The sequence below is a fragment of the Dama dama genome, chromosome 5 (genome assembly GCF_033118175.1).
Source record: "Dama dama isolate Ldn47 chromosome 5, ASM3311817v1, whole genome shotgun sequence".
In the NCBI taxonomy this organism is placed as follows: Eukaryota; Metazoa; Chordata; class Mammalia; order Artiodactyla; family Cervidae; genus Dama; species Dama dama.
The window spans coordinates 111403740-111426869 of record NC_083685.1 but is presented as its reverse complement, the minus strand read 5'-3'; the positions used below and the strand labels follow the sequence as shown (position 1 = coordinate 111426869).

The 23130-nt window shown below is 54.4% G+C and overlaps 1 protein-coding gene and 1 non-coding gene across 2 annotated transcripts; both read left to right on the top strand.

The window, feature by feature from the left end:
• Positions 1–5160: 5160 nt before the first annotated feature.
• LOC133058109 (U6 spliceosomal RNA) lies at positions 5161–5263 on the top strand. The gene has a single exon (XR_009693230.1). It is a non-coding gene; the product is annotated as a U6 spliceosomal RNA (small nuclear RNA).
• Positions 5264–17496: 12233 nt separating this feature from the next.
• On the top strand, positions 17497–22897 carry LOC133056104 (keratin, type I cytoskeletal 42). The gene is made up of 6 exons (XM_061141210.1): positions 17497–17805; positions 20135–20217; positions 20343–20499; positions 21633–21794; positions 22332–22457; positions 22673–22897. Exons 1-6 carry the CDS (start codon positions 17497–17499, stop codon positions 22895–22897), a joined length of 1062 nt encoding a protein of 353 aa, XP_060997193.1.
• The last annotated feature ends 233 nt before the right edge of the window (positions 22898–23130 follow it).

Below are 23130 nucleotides of genomic sequence, written 5' to 3'. Positions count from 1 at the left end.
TGCCAGGCAACCAGGGGGCTGCGCCAGGGGAGGGGGAGCAGGTGGGTGCACGCAGCCCCCTCCCTGGCTAGCCCATTGCTGAGCACCTCTCAATGAAAGGCCTCCCCTTTCCAGCTGCCTTTGGCTGAGTCCTAGGGCTGGCTTTCTGGGTGCCCCCATTCCTGGGGACCCTCTAGGGACTTCAGCTGCTTTTCTTCCTCCCCTGCCCAGGGCCTTGTGGCCGGAGGGCAGCACTTTGCCCTAGGGTAAAGTGGGGTGTTGTTTGCAGTGGAAGGAAGTACCTCAGCTCCTGGAAGCCACTCTATGTCCTGGTGTCTTAGAGCTAAGGATGGTTCAGTGTATGAGGGTGTGCACATGTGTGTGTGCGTGCATGTGTGTGCATATGTTTGTATCTGGGGGAGGCAGTTATCCCAGTGGAGGTGGACTTGTGCACATTCAGACCAGGGTCCCTCTAGTTGGATTCTGAACCCTGAAGGATTCTGGGAGTTGGCACTGAGAACTGGGCCCCAGGGCAGCCTGGGAAATCGTGGGAACAGGTGAGAACAGGTTGGAAGGGTGCGGCGGCAGCTGGAATGTGAGGCCTGTGAGGCCTGGAGCAGCCCCGCCCTCCCTCATGCAGGAATGGGCATGAGCCGGGGAGCCAGGACCCCGCGCCCTCCCGGTGCTGTCCCCAGCTCTGCTCTGCTGGCCCCCCAGCCTCTGCACCTCCACCATGGGGTGTCCCCACACCCCCTCACTCCTTGCTGGCCTAGAGCCTGCAGGCTGGCTGTGCCAGGCTGCTTAGGAGAAGCTGGCAACTTCTCCTGAAGGTTCCTGGGTTTTGGTTGGCCTGTTTGCTTCTGACCCTCTGCACGGACAGACTGTCACTCTTGGGGGACGTGTTCTGATGACTTAGGAAAGCACAGAGTCTACCCATGGAGACTTTCCTAAGCCAGTGGATAGAGTTTCTTTTTAAAAAACTTTTTTGTCTGGGCTATACGGCATGTGGGATCTTGGTTCCTTGCCCCCGGCATTGGAAGCACAGAGTCTTAACCACTGGGCCACCAGGGAAGTCCCTGGATGGGTTTCTGTGCCAGCTCTGCTCCTGGGATGGGTGCTGAGGGCACCAGCCCCTCCTGGAGTTCTGGACTCACTGTCAGCCTCTGTGGAGCAGCTTTTTCCTTGCCTGTCCTGCATGGTTGACCGGGACACCCCGTGGCCATGCTCCCCAGCAGGGCACATCGGCCCTTCCCCTGTGGGCCCCTGCCAGTGTCTCCAAGCTCAGGTCCCATCTTTGCCTCCCCAGCTGACTCCCTCCATCCAGAACATCTCACTTCCCTGAGGGTACGAGGCCCCGGTGTGTTCCAGCCTTTGCATGTGCCAATCACTTTGCATAGGCCAGTGTCTCCCGATGACCCTCATGTAGACAAGTCCCTGCTCAGACTCCTCCCACAGCTGTCCTGCCCCTCTAAAGTGCTTCCACAGCCCCAGCTGCTCAGCCAGCTTGTGATGTCCAGTGTCTCCCTCCGAGACAGAGTTCCCTGAGACCAGGGCCCATTGTCACGTGTGTCCCCTGGCACGTCCCCAGGCCCTCTCTCACGGAGATGACAGAGTCAGAGAGTGAAATAGTGAAGGGTGCAGGCAGCTTGGGGAATTCCTCTGAGGCCCTCGGATTTGCAAATGACTGTCACATGTGTCCCCTGGCATGTCCCCAGGCCCTCTCTCACGGAGATGAGGGAGTGAAATAGTGAACTAGTGAAGGGTGCAGGCAGCTTGGGGAATCCCTCTGAGGCCCTCGGACTTGCAAAGGGCTGTCACATGATCCTGGCCCTGCTTCTACTCCCTCCAGTCTGAGGGGAAACATCCCTCTACCTTGCGACTGGGGTCTCTTGGGATGATTCCAGAAATCTCTCTTGAGATCAAGGCGCAAGCTCCTGACCCCACCCAGGGTGGGGACTCAAGGTTAATGAGCCAGTGTGCCTGGCAATGACTGCTTTATGTGAGTGGGTGAATACAGTGCAAGCAGAGAGAGGCTGTGTGAGTGTGCACAAGTGCATGAGTGTGTTCACAAGTGGGTAAAATGTGAGCATGAGTAGTGAATGTGAATCAGTGTGTGAGGTTGGGAGAGTCTGTATGCATGTATGAGAGTGTGGATATGAGTTGAGTGTGCATGGGTGTGTCGGCATGAGGGTGTGTAAGTCTATCAGTGTGAATGCATGTGTCTGTGAATGTGCATGTGAGCTGATTATGAGTGTGGGGGTCTGTGAATGTGTATATATTGTGTGTGAGTGTATATGGATCTATGAGTGTGTGAGTTCGTTTGCATCTGGGTTATGAATGGGTGAGTCTAGAAGTGCGAGTGTGACTATGTGAAAGCAGTGGGTAATGTGTGAAGGTGAGAACCTGGGTGTGTGTATGTGGATGTGCCTGAGTGTGTAAGAGCTTATGAACATGTGTGAGTGTGTGAATCTGTGGTGAGAAGTTGTTTGAATGGGAGAGTGAACATGTGGGAGAGTGTAAATGTATGAGTGCATGAGCTTGTGACTATGTCAGTCTATGTGTGTGTCAGTCTGAGCATGTGACTATGGGTGTGTGAATGCGTGTGCGAACCGTGTGCGAACGTGTGGTTTATCTCGGAGGATGGTGACAGGGGATCTGGAGTGGTAGGTAGGAGAAGCTTGGCTCCTCTTCCCCAGGGTGGAGGTCAACCCCAGGGAACCCTCCCAGGAGTCGGGGGAGACCCCAAGAGCTGCCTGGCTCAAGTTTGCCCCAGAAGTTGACTCAGAGGGGCAGGGGGTCTTTTCCTCTTCTAGAGAGAGCTCAGAGGCCAATCTTTCCTAAAAAGAAAAAAAAAATACTACCAAATAGATTCAAGATATAATCTACAAGACATAGGTAGGATTTAAGAATCAAGGCAAAAAAAAAAAAAGAATTAAGGTAATAAACACCTGGGAACCTGTGAGTTTAGAAACAGAGACAGTAGTCTTTCCGGTCCCACCCGGACCCGCACCGCGGATTTTGGCTTGTTATTCCCTCGCTGGAGACACAGGCCTCTTCTCGCCGTCAAGTTGCTGGCCGGGCCAGAGCGGCTCAGTGCTGCCCCCTGGCGGCTAGGAGGACAGCAGCTTCCTTCCGCTCCGCGCCGCCGCCGCAGGCCGGGTTGGAGTCCCCGCCAGGCCACCCTGCAGACCCCACGGAGGTGCACACACTCGCGCACGCACGCGCAGGGCCCGTCCGGGCACAGATGCACACATCAGGCACTCAAAGCTTTGCACGTCGACACGGTCGACATATTGTGAACGGAGCAGGTGCCGTACGCTGTGTGGGGCGCTTCAGCAGGAGCCAGCCCACAGCAGCTGCTGTCCCCAGGGAGCTGGAGGCAGGAAGGGGGTGGGTCCCCACAGAGGGGACAGTGCCCTGCCTCAGGGACCCTCTCACTCTCCGCTGGGGGAGTCTGGGCAGGAAGTAACTTTGGGGTGAGCCATTTAACAGAACGACCTAAGGTGGAGGGAAGAGAGGAGAGCTTTGTGCCTGAGGCAGAGAAGGGATTTTTGGAGATGAACTCAGGGAGAGGCAGAGTGAAATGGACAACTCAGCTTTAACAAGGAATTTCGCGTCCAATGGCGTGGAAGGGACACAATGGCCCAGCCATAACCCTTGGTGCTCTGGGGTTCGTGGGACTAGAGAAGGCACTGAAGATGGTGAGGAGTGGCCAGGTCCCTGGAGAAGGCGCCAGGTGTGAAGCGCAGGTAGAGGATGCCTTGGGTTTCATGGTCTTCTCCGCAATCGCAGGCAGCAAGCACCTTTCGGGACTGCACGGCAGAGACGCGCGACCCAAGGTAGCCAGCAGAGGGCGCTCCTGCTACAGATTTGAGGCTCCAGTGGGAGGGCTATTGAGCCTCGGGTTTAGGCAGTATCAAATCATTCCTGGAAAGCGCCGGGGTCTGCAGTCCTAACGGAAGCGTTCTGGCTTCCCTCTTAGGGGTACAGAGCAGAGGGGTGAGAAGAAACAACCACGTGAGGTGGGAGCCCCACAAGTCCCCCGCTCCCTGGCCAGGTGCTGTCTAGTCAGTGTTTGCATCTGTTGTCTCCAGGTGGCGACCTTGGCATCAATCCAGAAAAGCAACTTGTTCTCCCAACCTGCTCAGGAAGTCTTCCTTCAGGCCAGCCAGCTTTTCTAGAAGGTTCTCCAGGGAGCTAGTCCCAGGGCTCCGCTTCTGGAGTCTCCGCGCTTCCCTCGCTTGCCTCTAGATGGAAGACTTCCTCGCCTGGTGCCCAGCAGGCTCCCCCAGCGGCCACATCCACCAAACCTGTGGATGCTAGAATTCTCAGAACCAAATGCAGCCCTTGTCTTCTGCCACAAAGCGTGGCAGGCCTCTGTGTGGTTGCTGAGTGGACACAGCCAGATCCCGCTGGCTGGCTCAGACAAGGGGGCAACCCGTCAGTCCCTTAGTGCTGGTGGTGACACCTCCTTCCACCCCATCATCACCACTCAGGCAGAGGTACCTGGAGCTCAGGTCATTCACATATTATTCCTTTCTGCAGTTATCAAGCGTCATTTGCTATGTCCGTTTTTGGGGACAGAGAGGAGGAGACAGGGTCCCTTGCCTGAGTCTAGAGGAGGAGACAGGAAATAGATGTTACCACGCAGGGTGGTATGTACTTCGAGGAGAATTGTTTTCTTTCTCTGAACCCTACTTTTCTGTCTGGCTTCTCTGACAGAGTCAGTGGCATCATTACCACCCATCTGCTCAACCCGAAAATGCAGAGTCATCTCCATGCTTCCTCCACTCAGCCCCATCTCCCTTTCAGCCGCTGAGTCCCATCTCACCCTCATCATTTCTCTCCGGCCATCCTTTCAGCCTTGGGGCTGGCCTTTGGCCCCCTTCCAGCTTTCACATCGTCACCGAAGTGAGCCCTTCTTCAAACTCCCTGATGCCCAGACTCATGTGAGAAAAATTTTAGTGAATGTGACCTAAGGGAAATCATTTGTTTGGGGAAAAAACACTAAACAAGATTGGAAGACCAATGGCCAACTGAGAAAAGACATTTGTAACTCATGTAGGAAAGGCCTTCTTCCCACAATGACCAAAGCTCACACCAGCCAGCAAGGACAAGATGCCACAGGGGGAATAAAAGGTAAAGAGTAGGAACATCTAGCTCATAAAAAACAGGAAGGGTGCTCTCTTTGGCAGTGCATATACTAAAATTGGAATAATATGGAGAAGGTCAGCATGGCTCCTTGCAAGGATGCATGCAAATTCGTGAAGTGTTACATATTTTTTTTAAAAAATTATACACATGAACTTATTTAGAAAATGGACTCACAAACTTTGAAAACAAACTTAGAGTTGCCAAAGGGAAAATGTGGTGGTGGGGGGAATAAAATAGGAATTTGGAATGAACGTATACACACTACTATATATATGATAGATCATCAACAAGGACCTATTGTATGGGACTGGAAACTCTACTCAATATTCTGTAATAACCTATTTGGGAAAAGATTCTGAAAAAGAATGGATATGTGTGAATGTATAAATGGATCACTTTTCTGTACATCTGAAACTAACACAGCATTGTAAATCAACTATGCTCCAATATAAAATAAAAATTAAAAAAAAACAAGAAAGAATAAAAAAACTTAGGGAATGATGTTCAGTCTCACTCAAGGTTAAAGAAATGGAAATTGAAGCAGCAGAGAGAACTTTTTCAACCGTTGAAAGGACAAAACTTGAAAAATAGCAACAAACTTCAAAGTACAATGAGACCTAGTGTTGATGGACGTGGTGAGGGAAATATTCTCATTCATGGCAGGTGGGAATGAAAATGTGTGGAACTTTTAAGGAAGACTTGGAGGGGAAGATCCATGATGTACAGGGCACTGGGCCTGCCTGGGCCTTTTTAAAAAATTTTTTTGAATTCAAATTTCAATTTCAAATATACATGAAAGTAGAGAGGATGGCAGAACAACGTCCCATATGCCCATCAGTTCAGTTCAGTTGCTCAGTCCTGTCCAACTGTTTGTGACCCCATGGACTGCAGCATGCCAGGCTTCCCTGTCCATCACCAACTCCCCAAGCTTGCTCAAACTCATGTCCATCGAGTCGGTGATGCCATCCAACCATCTCATCCTCTGTCGTCCCCTTCTCCTCCTGCCTTCAATCTTTCCCAGCATCAAGGTCTTTTCCAGTGAGTCAGTTCTTCCCATCAGGTGGCCAAAGTATTGGAACTTTCAGCTTCAGCATCAGTCCTTCCAGTGAATTTTAAGGACTGAATATTCATATTCATAATATGAATATTATCACTCAGCTTCAGTAATTGTCAACTTGCTGCCATCCCTTTTTTCTTTTTTTTAATATTTTATTTTAATATTTTAAAATTGAAATATTGTTGATTTATAATGTTGATTTATAATGTGTTCATTTTTGCTGCACAGTTATACATGTATATACATTCTTTTAAAAATACTCTTTTTCATTATGGTTTATCATAGGGTTTTTTTTTTGGCTGAGCTGGATCTTCCTTGTGATTCATGGGCTTCTGTAGCAGCAGCGCCCAGACTTAGTTGCCCTGTAACATGTGGAATGTTGGTTTCCCGATCAGGGATTGAACCCATGATCCCTACGTTGGAAGGAGGATTCTTAATCTCTGGCCTGCCATGGAAGTCCCTATCATAGGATATGGAATATAGTTCTCTCTGTTATACAGTAGGACCTTGTTTATCCACTCTATATATAAAAGCTTACGTCTGTGAGCCCCAGCCTCCTTCTCATCCCTCCCCTGACCCCCGTCTCCTTGGCAACCACTGGTCTGTTTTCTGTGTCCACCGACATGCTGCCATTCTTGTTCCTTCTCTCTCCTCCACCACCTTTTGTTGGGGAGACTGGGGTATTATAAAGCAAAGATATAATTTCATTCACCTTGAATGAAAATTTTGCAATAGCCATCAAAAGAAAAACATGGATTTACCCTTTCATCCAGTAATCCCACTGTTAAAATTCCCTTAAGGATATATTGGTAAAAGTTCACCAGGCTAGATGTTCAGGCAGGTTTATTATATCATTGTTCGTGAGAAGGAAAAAATTCCTGGATGCCTGAGCGGAGGTTGGGAGGGACAGGAGTGAATGAATTATAGCTCACGGTCATGATGGATTAAAGAGTGAGGTGGCTCTCCAGGAGATACTATTAACTGAAAGATTGTGGTATTATTAACTGGGAAATGGAGGCATTGAGGAGATCGATCATATCCCTTTGTATGATTAAAATCTCTATAAACAGACAAAAACAAAAAGAAAAATCATAGCAATGCTTGGATGACTCTGTTGCTACAGGATCAAATCCAAACTCTTCAGCACACCTTTCATGGTGGTCTCTCTTTCCAACCTTCGTTCTAGCCATTTCTCGCACTAATAAGCCCTATGAGTTGGTCCATGGATTCCCAAGTTGGGTTCCATCTACCTTCACCTGCTCCTCCTGGAAGGGGCTTCATGGGCGATCAAGTTTGGGAAATTCTATCTTCTCCTTGGAGAGTCACAGCGCACATTAGCTTGTTGAAGGCTCTGGGAAGTTCACAGTCAAACAAACAAAAACTGCTTGACCAGGATGTACATGCCTTGCTCTGGTCCCCCCAGACTCTGGAGCATGGTTCTCAGCCCTGGCTTTCATCAGGGCTTCGTCTCTGGTGGCTCAGCTGGTAAAAGAACCACCTGCAATGAGGGAGACCTGGGCTTGATTCCTGGGTTGGGAAGATCCCCTGGAAAAGGGAACGGCTACCCACTCCAGTATTCTGGCCTGGAGATTTCCATGGACAGAGGAGCCTGGCGGGCTACAGTCCATGGGGTTGCAGAGTCAGACATGACTGAGCTATTTCACTTCATTTTCCTTCACTGGCTCTGTGAGGAAAGGAGGAGGACCGCTACCCTGTGGGGGCTCCTGCCCTTTGCTGAGCTTACGTAGTCCCACCTCTCCTCTGCTAACCCTCATCCCCTCTCCCCCAACCATGCTAACACTTCTAGTTCCCTAAGAAAGGAGTGTTTTAGTCCAGCACCAGGGCCTTTGCTCTAGCTCTTACCTTGGCCTGGGAAAGCCTTCCTCTGCATGTGCTGGCTCCTTCCTTAATTCAGTTTCCCCTTAAACGTCACCTAGGAGAGGCCTTCCTGCCCTGGTCCCTGGAAGCACTAAATTTTCTTTTCATGCTTCCACGGAGAACATCTCATTTTCTGGTTTGATTATGTTCCATCTTTCCTACCAGAGTGTCTGCTCCATGAAAGCAAAGACGTCTTTTGTGTTCGATTATGTTCCATCTTTCCTACCAGAGTGTCTGCTCCATGAAAGCAAAGACGTCTTTTGTGTTCATCACCACATCCCCAGAGCCTAGGGATAGCTCAGCACACAGTAGGTGCTCAACTAACAGTAGCCAATCAAACGTGTTTCCTTTGAGATTTGCTTTTCTTGGCGTTCCTTTTGCTCCCCGAGAACAGTGATCCAGCTGCAAGTCTTCTGGTCCCCACCCACCTCTGCTTGGATGTGTTCTCACCTCATCTCCTCTGCCTGGCAAAGCCCCGCCCTGGCTTCGAAACCTGGCTTTGTGGTCCCTCCCCGTGAAACCATCAGCAGCAGCCTGGAGTGAATGAGTCGCTCCCTCCTGCTCCTCCCAGGCGCTTGAACACACACACCTTCATCACCGCACAATAACACGGCGCCGGGATGGACCGCGTGTCCATCTCTTGCTTACCTGCCTGTGCTCATTAAGGGCAGGGCTCAGCTGACTCAGTGCAGAGTTCTTGGCACCCTGCCCAGGGACGGCCCCACCATGGATGCGATGAATGGGTGCTGAGGAAGAGCCCAGCATCGGGCACTTGCTGTCTGCATCCAGCAAGCCAGCATCGATTGGGCACTTCCTGTGCATGAAGTGCCAAGTTAGACCTTAGAGTGGGTTCAGAGATGAACAGAAGCTGTCTTTTGGCTGTGCGTGCATGCTCAGTCGCTTCAGTTGTATCTGACTCTTTGTGACGGTAGCCCGCCAGGCTCCTCCGTCCATGGGATTCTCCAGGCAGGAATACTGGAGTGGGTTGCCATGCTCTTCTCAGGGGATCTTCTCCACTCAGGGATCAAACTCGAGTCTTCTGCGTTTCCTACATTGCAGGCAGATTCTTTTACTGCTGAGCTCCTGGGGAAGCCCTCATTTGGCTGTAAAGGATTGTAATTCTAGAAGGGGAGCAGATCTACCTCCAAATATTAATGATTCTAATATGAGTGACATCGGCTAGCATTCTGGTGCTAGAATAGGTGAGGGGGAGTGTATTAGTTTCCTATTGTTGTTGGAAAAAATTACAGCTTTATTTTATTTTTTTGCTACTTTTTTAATCTTATTTTATTTTTGTAAATTAATTTATTTTAATTGGAAGCTAATTACTTTGCAATATTGTAGTGTTTTTTGCCATACTACAGCTTTATTTTTAAAATGATTATTTATTTATTTTATTTTCAGCTGCACTGGTCTTGGTTGCCATGCCCGGGCTTTCTCTAGTTGTGGCGAGTGGGGGCTACTCTTCGTTGTGGTGCATGGGCATCTCATTGTGGTGGCATCTCTTGCTGCAAAACATGGGCTTTAGGGTGTTGGGCTTCAGTGGTTGTGGCGCATGAGCTTAGTTGCCCTGTGACATGTAGAATCCTCCTGGATCAGGGATCGATCCTGTGTCTCCTGCATTGGCAGGCAGATTCTCAACTGCTGGGCCACCAAAGTGAAAGTGAAGTCGCTCAGTTGTGTCCGACTCTTTGCAACCCCATGGACTGTAGCCTACCAGGCTCCTCTGTCCGTGGGACTTTCCAGGCAAGAGTACTGGAGTGGGTTGCCATTTCCTTCTCTCTAAAGTTGTCGTTTGGCATGTCCCTGGTGGCCCAGCTGAGCCACGAGGGACTTCCCCTGTGGCTCAGCTGGGCCACCAGGGACGTGCCAAATGACAACTTTAGGGGCTTAAATAATACGTGAACTGTGAAGTTCCAGATGTTCAAGCTGGTTTTAGAAAAGGCAGAGGAACCAGAGATCAAATTGCCAACATCTACTGGATCATCAAAAAAGCAAGAGAGTTCCAGAAAAACATCTATTTCTGCTTTATTGACTATGCCAAAGCCTTTGACTGTGTGGATCACAATGAACTGTGGAAAATTCTGAAAGAGATGGGAATACTAGACCACCTGACCTGCCTCTTGAGAAACCTGTATGCAGGTCAGGAAGCAACAGTCAGAACTGGACATGGAACAACAGACTGGTTCCAAATAGGAAAAGGAGTACGTCAAGGCTGTATATTGTCACCCTGCTTTTTTAACTTATATGCAGAGTACATCACGAGAAACGCTGGGCCGGAAGAAGCACAAGCTGGAATCAAGATTGCTGGGAGAAATATCAATAACCTCAGATATGCAGATGACACCACCCTTATGGCAGAAAGTGAAGAGGAACTAAAAAGCCTCTTGATGAAGGTGAAAGAGGAGAGTGAAAAGTTGGCTTGAAGCTCAACATTCAGAAAACTTAAGATCATGGCATCTGGTCCCATCACTTCATGGGAAATAGATGGGGAAACAGTGGAAACAGTGTCAGACTTTATTTTTTTGGGCTCCAAAATCACTGTGGATGGTGACTGCAGCCATGAAATTAAAAGATGCTTACTCCTTGGAAGGAAAGTTATGACCAACCTAGATAACATATTAAAAAGCAGAGACATTACTTTGCCAACAAAGGTCTGTCTGGTCAAGGCTATGGTTTTTCCAGTGGTCATGTATGGATGTGAGAGTTGGACTGTGAAGAAAGCTGAGTGCCGAAGAATTGATGCTTTTGAACTGTGGTGTTGGGGAAGACTCTTGAGAGTCCCTTGGACTGCAAGGAGATCCAGCCAGTCCATCCTAAAGGAGATCAGTCCTGGGTGTTCATTGCACCAACTGATGCTGAAGCTGAAACTCCAATACTTTGGCCACCTCATGCGAAGAGTTGACTCATTGGACAAGACCCTGATGCTTGGAGGGACTGGAGGCAGGAGGAGAAGGGGAAGACAGAGGATGAGATGGCTGGATGGCATTACTGACTCAATGGGCATGAGTTTGAGTAAACTCCGGGAGTTGGTGATGGACAGGGAGGCCTGATGTGCTGCGATTCATGGGGTCACAGAGTTGGACACGACTGAGCGACTGAACTGAACTGAACTGAACTGAGGAGCTTAAAGCAACACTCACAGTATCTTACAATTCTGGAAGTCTGAGGTCTGAAGTGCATCTTGCAAGGTTAAATCAAGCTGTCAGCAGGGCTGAACCCCTTCTGGAGGCACTGAGGGAGAACTGTTCCTTGCCTTTTCTGCTTCTAGAGTCTGCTTACGTTCCTTCACTCATGGCTTCTTCACTCTGACCTCCGTTTCTGTTGTCACATTACCTTCTCCAACTCTGAGCTTTCTCCCCGCCCCCACCCCATTTAAGGACTCTTCCCAGGTGCTGCTAGTGGTAAAGAACCCACCTGCAAATGCAGGAGATGTAAGACACACGGGTTTGATCCCTGAGTCAGGGAAGACCACCTGAAGTAGGAAATGGTAACCCACTCCGGTATTCTTGCTTGGGAAATCCCATGGACAGAGGGGCCTGGCGGGCTATGGTCCATGGGATCGCAAAGAGTTGGACATGACTGAAGTGATTTAGCACTCATGCATGTGCTTATATTGGGCTCAACCAGAAAATCCAGAAAATTCCAGTTAAGGAATGCAAATTCCTTAACTTAATCACACCTGCAAAGTCCCTTTTGCCATATAAGGTACACAGTTCTGGAGGTTAGGACGGGGACATCTGCCTAGCAGAGGGAAGGGTTACCTCTCACCCTGGGAGCCTTCACCCAGCCAGCTTGGGAGTCGCTGATCCTTCCAAATCCCAAATGTGCACAAGGCCTGAGGCCAGCCGCTGTCTCATGTCAGCCTCATGAAGAGTTTGTCATGGAAACCAAGTAGCCTCATTTTGCAGATGAGGCTGAGAGAAGGGTTGTGACTTGTCCACAGCAGAGTCTGCATCGATCCAGGCTCTTGGAGTTGGCCTCCCGAACGAGCTCTTTCCGTAACGGGCGGAATAGTGATCGTGGGGGTTGAGAAGATTAGGGGCTGTGATTCCTCCCCAACAGAACCTTACTGGAGAAAGTGAATCACACCTGAAATGTTGAACAACAAGCCCAGGGCCTGGGTTTTGGAGTAGAGGCAGGACCAGGGGGCTGTGAAGCTGCCGGCTTGGGGCAGGTTTTAAAGGGGAGGAGCAGCTGGGGGGCCTCATGTGGGACAGAGTATTCCATGGGGCCCAGGCCTCTGCACAGGTGTGCTCCCCTCTTTTCTTGTTGGTCAGGCATGTGGATCATCTTGTGGTGGGATGGGTGATCAGAGGAGGCGCAGTGGTAAAGAATCTGCCTGCCAAGGAACTAGAGGCAGGAGACGTGGGTTCGATCCCTGGGTTGGGAAGAACCCCTGGAGGCGGGGAGGAGGAAATGGTAACCCACTCCAGTATTCTTGCTTGGAGAATCCCATGAACAGAGAAGCCTGGTGGGCTGTAGTTCCTGGGGTTGCAAAGAGTCGGATATGACTGAGCAACTGAGGATGCACGTAGTACAGGTGATCAAAGACCCGAGAGACCCCCTTCCCGCCGGTGGTGTTAGGTGGGAGGAAGGAGATGCACCAAGCTCAGAGCATCACATGGGGGGACACAGCGCCCACCCCGAGCGAGCTCCCAGTCTGAGTGGGGAGACAGAACGTTTACCCTAGGAAGCGTCCACTCTGATGGGGGAGATGAAGCCCCTTTCTCAGGGAACCTGGGCCACACATACCCTGGAGGAAATCACTTGAGAGTGTTGAAGAGCAGGGACCGGTGAGGGTGAATTAATCCAGGAGCAACCAGCCTTGCAGGGCATGGAAAGTCGAGTGGGCAGGTGGGGCAGGGCCCGGGGGCCTGGGAGGCTGGGGTCTTCAGGATGGGCAGTCTGGAGCCCCTTGGGGGTTTCTGAGTTGGTTCCTGCAGGCCCTCAGGTCCCCTTCAGCCTTCAGGGCAAAGCAGGGAGGGGATGAGCCCCAGGCTTGAAAGGGGACCCCCCGACCTGTTGACTTCTCATCCTCCCCCCTAGCTACCTCAGGCCAAGGAAGGGGAGGGGTGGATGGGGAGAGAAAGGGGGGCAGAGGGGAGAAGCTGGTCCTTTCCCTCCTGTGCCCGCCTCTGGCTCCCCTTCCCGGACCTCCTCCCCATCCATTCCCGCTGGTTCGGGGCCTCCCTAGTGCTCTCCTCCTGCTCTGGGCGCTGAGGCCTCTGGGCCCTTGCTGGGACGGGGCCCTGGACAGCTGATGTGGCTTTGCCTGGAAAGGCGCGGTATCCCGGGTGGCTGAGTCCCAACTTGGGTCCACCCTGGGAGCATGTTTCCTGGAAACCAGTCATGGGGGAAGGGAGCCCCTGGGAGCCCCTGGTGTGTGTGGGGGCACTGGAGGAACCCCCTGCCTCTGACTGTCCTAATTGGATGCCTCCTGAGGGCCCAGATTGTTCGCATCTCCCATGGCCGCTGGGGAGGCAGAGGGTGGGGCCTTCTTTGGAGCCAGACACAAATCATTACAGGGTGGATCTGGGCAGGGCGGCCCTGGGGCCTCAGGAGAGAGGCTGAGGAAACAGACTAGGAGAAGAGGATTCCACCTGCGGGCAAGCACAGCGGGCCAGGGTGCCCTTCCTGGCCAGGGGTGGGGGTGCTCAGGGTGAGGTGAGGGGTAGGGCGTCCTTGGTGACCCTCTGTAGCCCATCCTGGGCGAGGTCCCTGCAGCTGAGAGGGGCTCAGTGTCTATGAGGAAACAAGCTGACAGGCCCTGGTGGCCGGGCTCTGGGGGTAGGGTCCAGGTCTTTGAGAACCCTCAAGGTTTTGGGGTGTTCTCTTCATCAGTCAAGCCAAGGTCCCAGTTGGGAGCCCACGCCCCCATCCTGGGCCTCTCACTTCCCCAGCATCACCTGATATGGACTCTTTCCTTGGAGGGAGGGTAGGTAGCCCTAATAGTCCCTTCCTGGGTCCCTGTCTTCCACCCTAGTCATGGTCCAGGGTCCTAGTTCCTAACAACGAACACTTAGAAAGCACCTGAGGCATACATGCTGTGTCCTGGGTTCTGGGTGGGGTGGGCACTGCCCTAGGAGGGTGACAGTTAATGCTTGGGGGGCCTGCAGGAGCCAAGGTCAGTTGGGCTGATGTGGCAAGATGTTTGTCAACATCAACATGCATCTATTTTTTAATAAAAATATGTGTATTTTTAAAATTTATTTTTGGCTGTGCTGCATCTTCATTGCCACGCTCAGGTTTTCTCTGGTTGTGGCCAGTGGGGGCTACTCCCCAGTTACGGTCCATGGGCTTCTCATTGCGGTGGCTTCTCTTGTTGCAGAGCACAGGCTCTAGAGCTCGACCTCAGTAGCTGGGTTGTTCTGGCTTCGTTGCCCCGTGGCATAGAGTTGGATACAACTTAGCAACTGAACAACAGCAACAATGTGGGATCTTAGTTCCCAGACCAGGGATCGCGCCTGTGCCCCCTGCGTTGGCAGGTGGACCACTGGACCATTAGTGAAGTCCTGATATGCATCTGTTGAGCATCAACTGCATATGGGGCCCCCAGATCACCTTGCACCTGCCGTCAACACCATAGGGTGGGTGTAGTCCCAGGGGCCCTCCCCGAATACCCTAGTCCTGCTCAAGTCTGAGACAGGCCTGTTCTACTCATGCTGAGAATGCGCTGGCTCTTCAGCAACCTCTGGAGAGGAGACCCAGGGCCTGTAGGTTTGGTCAAGCCCGGGGCTGGCGTGGGGACCCTGGGGGGATTCAGCTGTCTCCCCGGGGTCTCTTCCTCCTGTCTCCTCCCTGCTCTGCTGGACTCCCAGTGGCCTCTGGGGCTGGATTGCCTCCTCCTTTTCCCAACCTCTTCCTCCTCTGGGCCAAGCTGCTGACAGCTGCAGGGGGTGTGGGCCTGGCGCTGCCCCTCCGGCTGCCAGAGGCCTCTCCCTGCTGGGGGTGGAGGACAGGCCTGGGCAGGAGGAGTCATGGCCGAGAGGACCTTGGCTCCTGCCAGGCCTCCCTTCCTTCCCTGGCACGGAGAGCGTGCACTGCTCGGGCCCTGGCTTCAGGCCCGGCTGCCCTGCCCACTGCCTGCTGGCTGCTCAGAAACCCTGGGCCTTGGCTTCCTCACGGCGTCGTTGGGGAGATCCGGCAAGGGCTGTCTGGAGCTGTGAAGGAAGCATGTCTGGGTCTTCTTAGGCCTTCCAAGGATGGCCACACTCTCCAGAGAGCCAGGGAGGCCTTCCTGGGGTCTGTCTCCGCCCCTCCACCTGGGGAGAGGGGCTGAGCTGGGCCTGTCCTTCTGCAAGTGAGGCCTTTCTGGGCTGAGGTGGGCACAGAAGTGGAGGGGGGCTCCAGAGGTGGCAGAGTCTCCAAAGGCCAGAGGCACAGGGACTGGGAGTCACTGGTGTGGGGAAACCTAGGCCCTGCCCTTGGCGCATAGCCTGATGTCAGCAGAGGAAAGGGTAGAGTGACGGGGTGATGGTGGGGCCTTGGTGATCTTTGAGAAAAGTTTAGGAAACTCTCTGTCCCTTCAAACTGGGCTTCAAGATGGACGTCTGGGTACTTTGGAGATGGGATGCAGGCTCTGGAGAGGCAGGGCGTGGGTGGTGGGTGCCTTGTGGCCTGGTCCTCTCTCCAGGCTTCTGGCTCTGCTTCATATGCACTTCTTTGAACTGAGGGAGGCCTGTCTGGACAGAGGAGGGCAGTCAGCTGCTGGTGTGGGGGTTGGGGGCTGGTTCCTGGAGGGTGGCTCCAGCGAGGAGGGGAAGCTCTTTCTCTGTGGGGGTGAGTGGCTGGTGCAAGGGTGGCCTCTGAGCCACTCAGGTGACCCCAGGTTCTGTTTGTTCCCTCCCCCAGACTGTCCTGGAGTAGCAGGAAGTCCTCCCAGATATTGTGGAAGAGCCCTGGTGTTCTGACCTTGCCCCCTAATCTTGACCTTGAGACCCTGCTCCCCACACCCAGGAACCCTCAGACTTTACAGTTGGGGTGGGAGCAGAATAAACTCTGGTTGTCCCCTCTTGGTAGCCCGTGCAGTCCCCACTTTCCAACAAGGAGACACCCTTGCGTGCGAGGCCACCCACTTTCTAGGCAGGAAGTCCTTCCAGCAGTCTGACCTCAGCATACCAGCTCTGATCTGCATGAAACCCGGACTCCCTCCCTGTCCCCATGTGTGTGGGCCCAGAGCCCAGGCCACCCACGTGCCTCCCTCCACCCCTGGAAGCTTCTCATTCAGACAGGCCCCGTGCAGACACAGATGCCAGGGTCCTGGCAGCGCCTAAATCATTAGCACCGCCGAGATTAGGCCGCTAATCTCCAGGCTGGGAGCGGGCGGGTGCCAGTCGCCAGGATGTGGGCTTGTGTTTTTTCCTTGCAGGGGCTGCCCTTCCCCAGGGTGCGGCCGCCTGGCAGGTCCTGCCTCTCCTGCGCTCAGCAACTCCTCTGGGGGCCCTTGGGGGGCGTCTTTCCGTAGGTACTGGTAGGGTGAGCAGGGGCGGTCACCCTAACCAACTCTCGGATTCCCTCTCTCCCTCGGCCCCTGCTTGACTCATTCCCGCAAAGACCCTAGGAGGCAGGAGTTACCCCATTTTGCAAATGAGGCAACCGAGGCAGTGAACTGACTTCCTGAAAGGCTTGGATCCAGGGTTCCCTCAGGTCAGCAGCTGTGACTGTTCCTCTCAGGTAGGGCAGCCCCTGGCCAGGAACTGTGTCTCCCGCACAGGCTGGAAGTAATCCCAGGAGACCTGGGGGCTCCCCTAGGTCAGAGGCTGACTCGCTCCCACTGTAAGGAGTGGGGGAGGGTGTCCCCCTGGATCTCTCCACCCTCTCCCTGGAATCCAAGAATGCTGGGTGGGGGGCCAGAGCAGCCCCAGGCTCCGGGCCTGTGGAGCCTTGTCCCAGGCCCTTTCTGGCTCCCAGGGTTGGGTTCTCCGGACTCCCCCAAGAATGAGCTCAGCTGCCTAATTGCGGTTGAGGATACAGGATCACCCTACCCCCGGGGCTGCGGCTCCAACACCACCTTTGTTTCTAATAGACAATGGCGGCTAAGAGGCCATCGTGCCCAGGCCAGGCTTGGGCAGGGGAGGGGGCCCGGGGAAGCACTCAGGGTGTCCAGCCTGAGCCCCAGGCCCTAGGCGGCTTGTACAGAAGCAAATTACACAGCTGGGGTTTTGGCTCCGACTTCAAGGGCCAGGGGCCCAGCCCCCCGTTAGCCTGGTTATAAAGGGCTATCTGGGGTCTCTGTCCAGACCAGACCCTGCGCTTGACTTGTGGATGTCATGGCAGCCACCACCAGCAGCATCCGCCAGTTTTCCACCTCTGGCTCTGTCAAGGGCCTGTGTATGCCCAGCGGGGGTTTCTCTCGGATGTCTTCCATCCGTGTTGGGGGTGCTTGCCGGGCCCCCAGCCTCCTGGGAGTTGGCAGCTCCGGCAATATGTCCATGTCCTCGTCCCGCTTCTCCATGGGCTTGGGGGGCGGCTATGGTGGGGGCTACACCTGCAACCTGGGCGGGGGCTTCGGCTCCAGCTTTGGCATGGCCGACAACTTGCTGGGAGGCAGTGAGAAGGAGACCATGCAGAACCTCAACGACCGCCTGGCCTCCTACCTGGACAAGGTGCGCGCCCTGGAGGAGGCCAATGCCGACCTGGAGGTGAAGATCCACGACTGGTACAAGAAGCAGGGACCTGGGCCAGCCCGAGACTACAGCCACTACTTCAAGACCATCGAGGAGCTTCGGACCAAGGTGGGCACTCCCTGCCCTCTGTCCTCAGTATCTACTTCCGACTCATGCATCCCAACTTTGGACCTTTGCCAACATCTCTCCTCCAGCCTAGGTTTCCATCATTCATCCATTCATTCACTCATTCTCTCACTTGCCCTGGAACCCAGATCTGGTCCCCCGGCCTGGAGGGCATCCCACGAAGGGAGGCTGTTTGGAGTTCCTTCTTCCTGGGGGAGGGTATTTGGTGTGGGTGTTGGAGGCATGGTCAGGGAAGTCTTCAAAACCTTGAGGGCAGCAGAAGACATTCCAGGTATAGAGATCAGTGTGGACAAAGGCATAGAAGTGAGAACGAGTTTGGTGTGGCTGCTGGGAGATGAGGCTGGAAGTCTCCTTCTCACTATTCCATTCCCCTCTGAGTTTGCTCCCCTGCTACCTGCCTCACCTCCTCCAGGCAGTCCTCCTGGATGGATGGCACTTGCCTTTTGTCCTCAGATCTTGGGGTCCTTTCTGTACTTTGAGGTTCAGTCTATACTGTGTTCATTGTGCTGATTTCACTGAGTTTGACATATTCTCCCAGCTGTTTTCGTTGTGGGTCTTCCTCATTCCTTCCACGATGTTCACGCCAGGGTTCCCTAAGGGCAGATGCTGTCTTTCCTTGCAGAGTTCTCAGAGCAGGGCGGGGTGGTCCCTGAGAAAAGGAGCTGTGTCTTCCTACTTAGACTGGAAGCTCTCAAGGAGAGAAATTTCTCTAACTTAGTCTGATGGAAGAGGCAGCACACACACTCTGATCTGATCTCTATGAACTCGTGACCTTGGCATTCTGTAAATGTCGCACCTGGGTCTTTTGCACAAACCTTCTCGCTGGAAGGACCTAAAGGGCTGCAGTTTCCAGAGGCAGGAGAGAGGTCAAAGAGGTTCAAGAGCCAGGCTTGAGGAGAGCTAGGCTAGGGGCTGGCTGGCCTGGGCTCAGCCCGCTCTGTTTCCTGGTGGAGAACCAGGCCTGTGGCCCTGTGAGGGGCTTTGCCGGTTCCTGCCAGGGACCCAGGCCAGGAAGCGAACTCCTGCAGTTGCCCCCTGGAAGCCGCACCGATGGGAGTGCCAGGCCAGATACCGGCCTTGGTCTGGGCAGCGGGGAACCCAGGGGAGCCCTGGTGAGTCAGTGTTCCCGAGCTCCGGGGTCAGCCAGCTCCTCACCGCCAGACCCCAGCGCGCCGCGCACCAGGCCGCTGAGTCACTGCCCCTCGGCGGTTTTCACCACCACCCCCTCGCTGGGCCCCATCAGCCTCCTGACCGGGAGGTGGGAGGTGGGGCAAGTCTGCAGGCTGTAGACGGGCCCACTGAGGCCCTGGGGCCAGTTCAAACTGGCTCTTGGGTTCAGTCTGGAAATGGAGCCTGACCCAGGGAGTCTTTACAGAACTTAGGGCCTCGAGTGGGCTCTGAGGTCCAGGCTGAGTTTCCTGGGGCTGCCCCCTCTTAGAGCTTGTGCACGTGAACCCTCAGTCTTAAAAAAATCCAGAGTCTACCCAGCTCATCTGCCAAGACTTCCTCTCTGCTTCTCCCGGCAGCGTGCAGGGGCCTCCCCCTCCCCCTCCCCCACGGCCCTTGAAGGGAGCCTCTCAGGTGTTCTCACACCAATAATGACAGCGGCAGTAATAATAACGAACCCTCTGCTCCTTCCGGAGTCTCTCCCTTTCCCTGTGGTCGTTTGAACCTCCCAGCTGACCCTGTGGGAAAAGAAAACCTTGGCCTAAGGTTTGATGTGGGACCCATCATAGCTTTAATAACCATTTCGTTAATTGTTTAATTAAATTAATGTTTCCTGGGGGCTGACTCTGGGCCAGGCACTGTGCCCAGGTCTGGGGATTCCAAACAGAATGAGACAGGCGTGAGACCAGGCCATGTTTTTCTGGAGCACAGAGACCAGTGGAAGAGAAGAAAAATACACATAAAAAAGTCATGGAAAAAACTGCACTTGTGAGAAGTACCATGTAAGAGAGATGGACCGAGGGGAGGAATGATGGGGAGGAAGGACTCAGACAGGGAATGGAAGAGGGCTTCCTGGAGGAGGTGGCAACTGAGCCCAGAGGTGAGTTTAGTTGGGGAAGATGGAGTGAGGTCCAGGCAGCTTGGGCAGTGATTCCCATGGTGGGAGAGGATTGCATATGGGTCTTTCTACTGGCATCATGGTATCCATACCTGGGTATCATGCCCTCTCTCCTCGTGAGGAGACCACAGGGGCCCTCACCTCGCTCACTCCAGCTCACTATCCAAAGGGTTGTCAGAGGGGTGTTGAAAGGCCTTCCCAGGGCTGCCAAGGGTGCTTGCTCACCAGCCCCACCATGTTCCCTAGATCCTGGCGGCCACCATTGACAACGCCAACTTGGTGCTGCAGATCGATAATGCCCGCCTGGCAGCTGATGACTTCCGCACCAAGTGAGTTGGGGCCTCCCAGGCGGCTCAGGGGGCTGGTGTGGTCCGGCTCTGCACCCCACAGAGCTCTCTGTGTGTATGAGGGTGTCCTCGGGGCACTCCATGCCTCATGCTTCCCCTCACTGCAGGTATGAGACGGAACTGAACCTGCGCATGAGCGTGGAGGCCGACATCAACGGCCTACGCAGAGTGCTGGACGAGCTGACCCTGGCCAGAGCCGACCTGGAGATGCAGATTGAGAACCTCAAGGAGGAGCTGGCCTACCTCCGGAAGAACCACGAGGAGGTGAGGCTGGCGTGGGGATGCAGGAGAGACTTGCCTGGGAACAGGCAAGGCTGGGCTCCCCACATCTTCCTGGGCTCTCCGTCCAATTCCTGTCTCTGATGTGTTCCTGGCTCTGACCCTGGGAGACCCTCAGAGGGCCCTGGTTGAGGCCTGGAGGGCCCTCTCTCTGGAAAGATACTTCCCTATCCCTCGAGGCACAGCCTGCTATGTGGTGGCAGTTAACTATCTAATGGGCCAATCGGTCTAAGAACACGCCGGCTAATTATTATGATTAATTGTAATAGTGATAGTCATAACAACAGGGAACATCTGCCCAGCGCATTCCAAGTGATTCACAGCAATTATCTCAGCTGATACGGACAGCATCACTGCGAGAAAGGAGCCAGTTCCTCCCTTTGCCAGCGAGGGGACTGAGGCTCAGAGAGGTTAAGGAATTTATCCAAGGCTGCACGGGGGTGGGTCTTCCCTCCCGTCTGCCTGAGCCATGTCTGCACCAGCTCTGACGCCACCACTCTGACACTTCTCCCACCTCTTAGGGACCCCAAGGCTTAACCCAAGGGTAGGGATCCAAGACCCTGCAGGGGTACTGATGAGCCTTGTGGCTTCCTTCTCACCAGACCTCTGGGGTGGCCTGAGCTGAGAGAGCCTAATGCCCGAATGGCAGGAGTTCATCAAGTGGTTCTGCTTGATTTTGAGGCTGGTTTAGGGGATGCATCCCCGAGCAGATTCACATTTCCTAGTGAGGCCTGACTTCCCCAATACCAGCAAGGGGCTGCTTTCCTTGTGTTTGTGCTGCGTGGCTGGTGGTAGGGGCCTGAAGTGAGGGGTCAGGGCAGCGAGTGAGGTTGTCCTGGCTCATCCCCCAGCGTAACCAGGAGCTGCCTTCTCTCCTGCCCCAGCACCCACTGGGACTGGGCGAAGTCCACCCTCCAAGTGTGTGTTGGGGGAGACTGTTGACATCCACAGCCACGCGTGTTTGAGACATGGCCACATCCATCGCCACCTTCAGGATGAGGAGCTGTTGGCCTGTCTGTGTCTGTCCTCTGCAATCATCTCTCCCAGAATGAGAAGGCAGCCCCAGGCACTCTCCCCAGGATGGCCCTGAGTGAGCTCCTCTATCCCTCTCTGCCCAGGAGATGAATGCCCTGCGAGGCCAGGTGGGTGGGGACGTCAACGTGGAGATGGACGCCGCCCCCGGTGTGGACCTGAGCCGCATCCTGAACGAGATGCGCGACCAGTATGAGAAGATGGCGGAGAAGAACCGCAAGGATGCCGAGGACTGGTTCTTCAGCAAGGTGGGTGGCCCGCGTGAGCAGGTGTGCACACGGGTGTGCGCTGTGCTTTGTGCTGGGCACTGCCTGGAAAACTTGCAGATGTGGATTCCCAGCTGGAAGGACCTTTGGAAACCAGTTGGGACCAAACCATCACGTTCAGGGGGAGACTATGAGGCTCAGAGAGGCCTCAAGCTCACATAGCCCTTCACGGGGGCCAGGGGAGCAGAGCCAGATCTCCCGACCCCACCAGACACCCCCTCAGCCCGGGAATTCGTAGGCAGGTGTGTATTTGGATGCAGACTCCTATGCCCCCAGTAAGAACAACACCTAGAACAAAGGCCAGGGCCTGCCCTTACGTGCGCCTGCAGCCCAGTAAGGAAGCAGCAACGACCGCAGGACAAGATGAATCCTGCAAGCACCAGTGTGTACCAGCAAGCCTGAGGCCCTCTAGGGCCGGGGAAGGGCAGGTCTGGGAGGTCAGGGCTTGGGGGTGGCCCCTGCCCTCTGCCTCACCTCTGCCAGCCTCCTCAAGCCCCAGGGGCCCATCCTGCCTTCCAGACGGAGGAGCTGAACCGCGAGGTGGCCACCAACACCGAGGCCCTGCAGAGCAGCCGGACGGAGATCACAGAGCTGCGCCGCATGGTCCAGAACCTGGAGATTGAGCTTCAGTCCCAGCTCAGCATGGTAGGGCCGCCGTCCCCTCCCTGCCCTGTGCCCACTGCTCCAGGGTGGGCCCTGCCTCCTGGACCCCCGCTGGGAGAACCAGAGGCTCCCTGCCCCGCCCTGCCATGCTGGCAGCATCCACAGGCCTGCACCACCCGGGGACCCACTTCTGGGGGCTCTGTCGTGGGGAAGGGCCCCAGCTTGGTTTCCCCAGTCACCTACACCTCGACCCCCAGAAAGCGTCGCTGGAGGGCAGCCTGGCGGAGACCGAGGCACGCTATGGAGCCCAGCTGACCCAGATGCAGGGGCTCATCAGCAGCATCGAGGCTCAGCTGAGCGAGCTGCGCTGTGACATGGAGCGGCAGAACCACGAGTACCAAGTGCTGCTGGATGTGAAGACCCGGCTGGAGCAGGAGATCGCCACCTACCGCCGCCTGCTGGAGGGCGAGGACGCCCAGTGAGTGGAGGGCACCCCGCACCTGCTCAGTGGGCTGGAGTGGCTTCACCGGGGACGGATAGCACCAGCTGAGGCAGGAGGAGGCGTGGAGACTTGCAGGAGACGAAGCAGAGAACACTGGCTGGGGTCCCACTAGATGGTATAGGCTCTGGGGAGCCAATGGGGCGCCTTTGTGTAGACAGAAGTACGGTTGTCAAGACATCTTAGAACAGTCACTTTGGCTACAGAGAGAGAAAT

Coding starts and splice junctions, on each gene's coding strand:
- LOC133056104 (XM_061141210.1), top strand. CDS start 17,497: ATGTCCATGTCCTCGTCCCGCTTCTCCATGGGCTTGGGGGGCGGCTAT. Junction 20,500..21,632: donor TCCGGAAGAACCACGAGGAG/GTGAGGCTGGCG, acceptor CTCTCTGCCCAG/GAGATGAATGCCCTGCGAGG. Junction 21,795..22,331: donor AGGACTGGTTCTTCAGCAAG/GTGGGTGGCCCG, acceptor CCTGCCTTCCAG/ACGGAGGAGCTGAACCGCGA.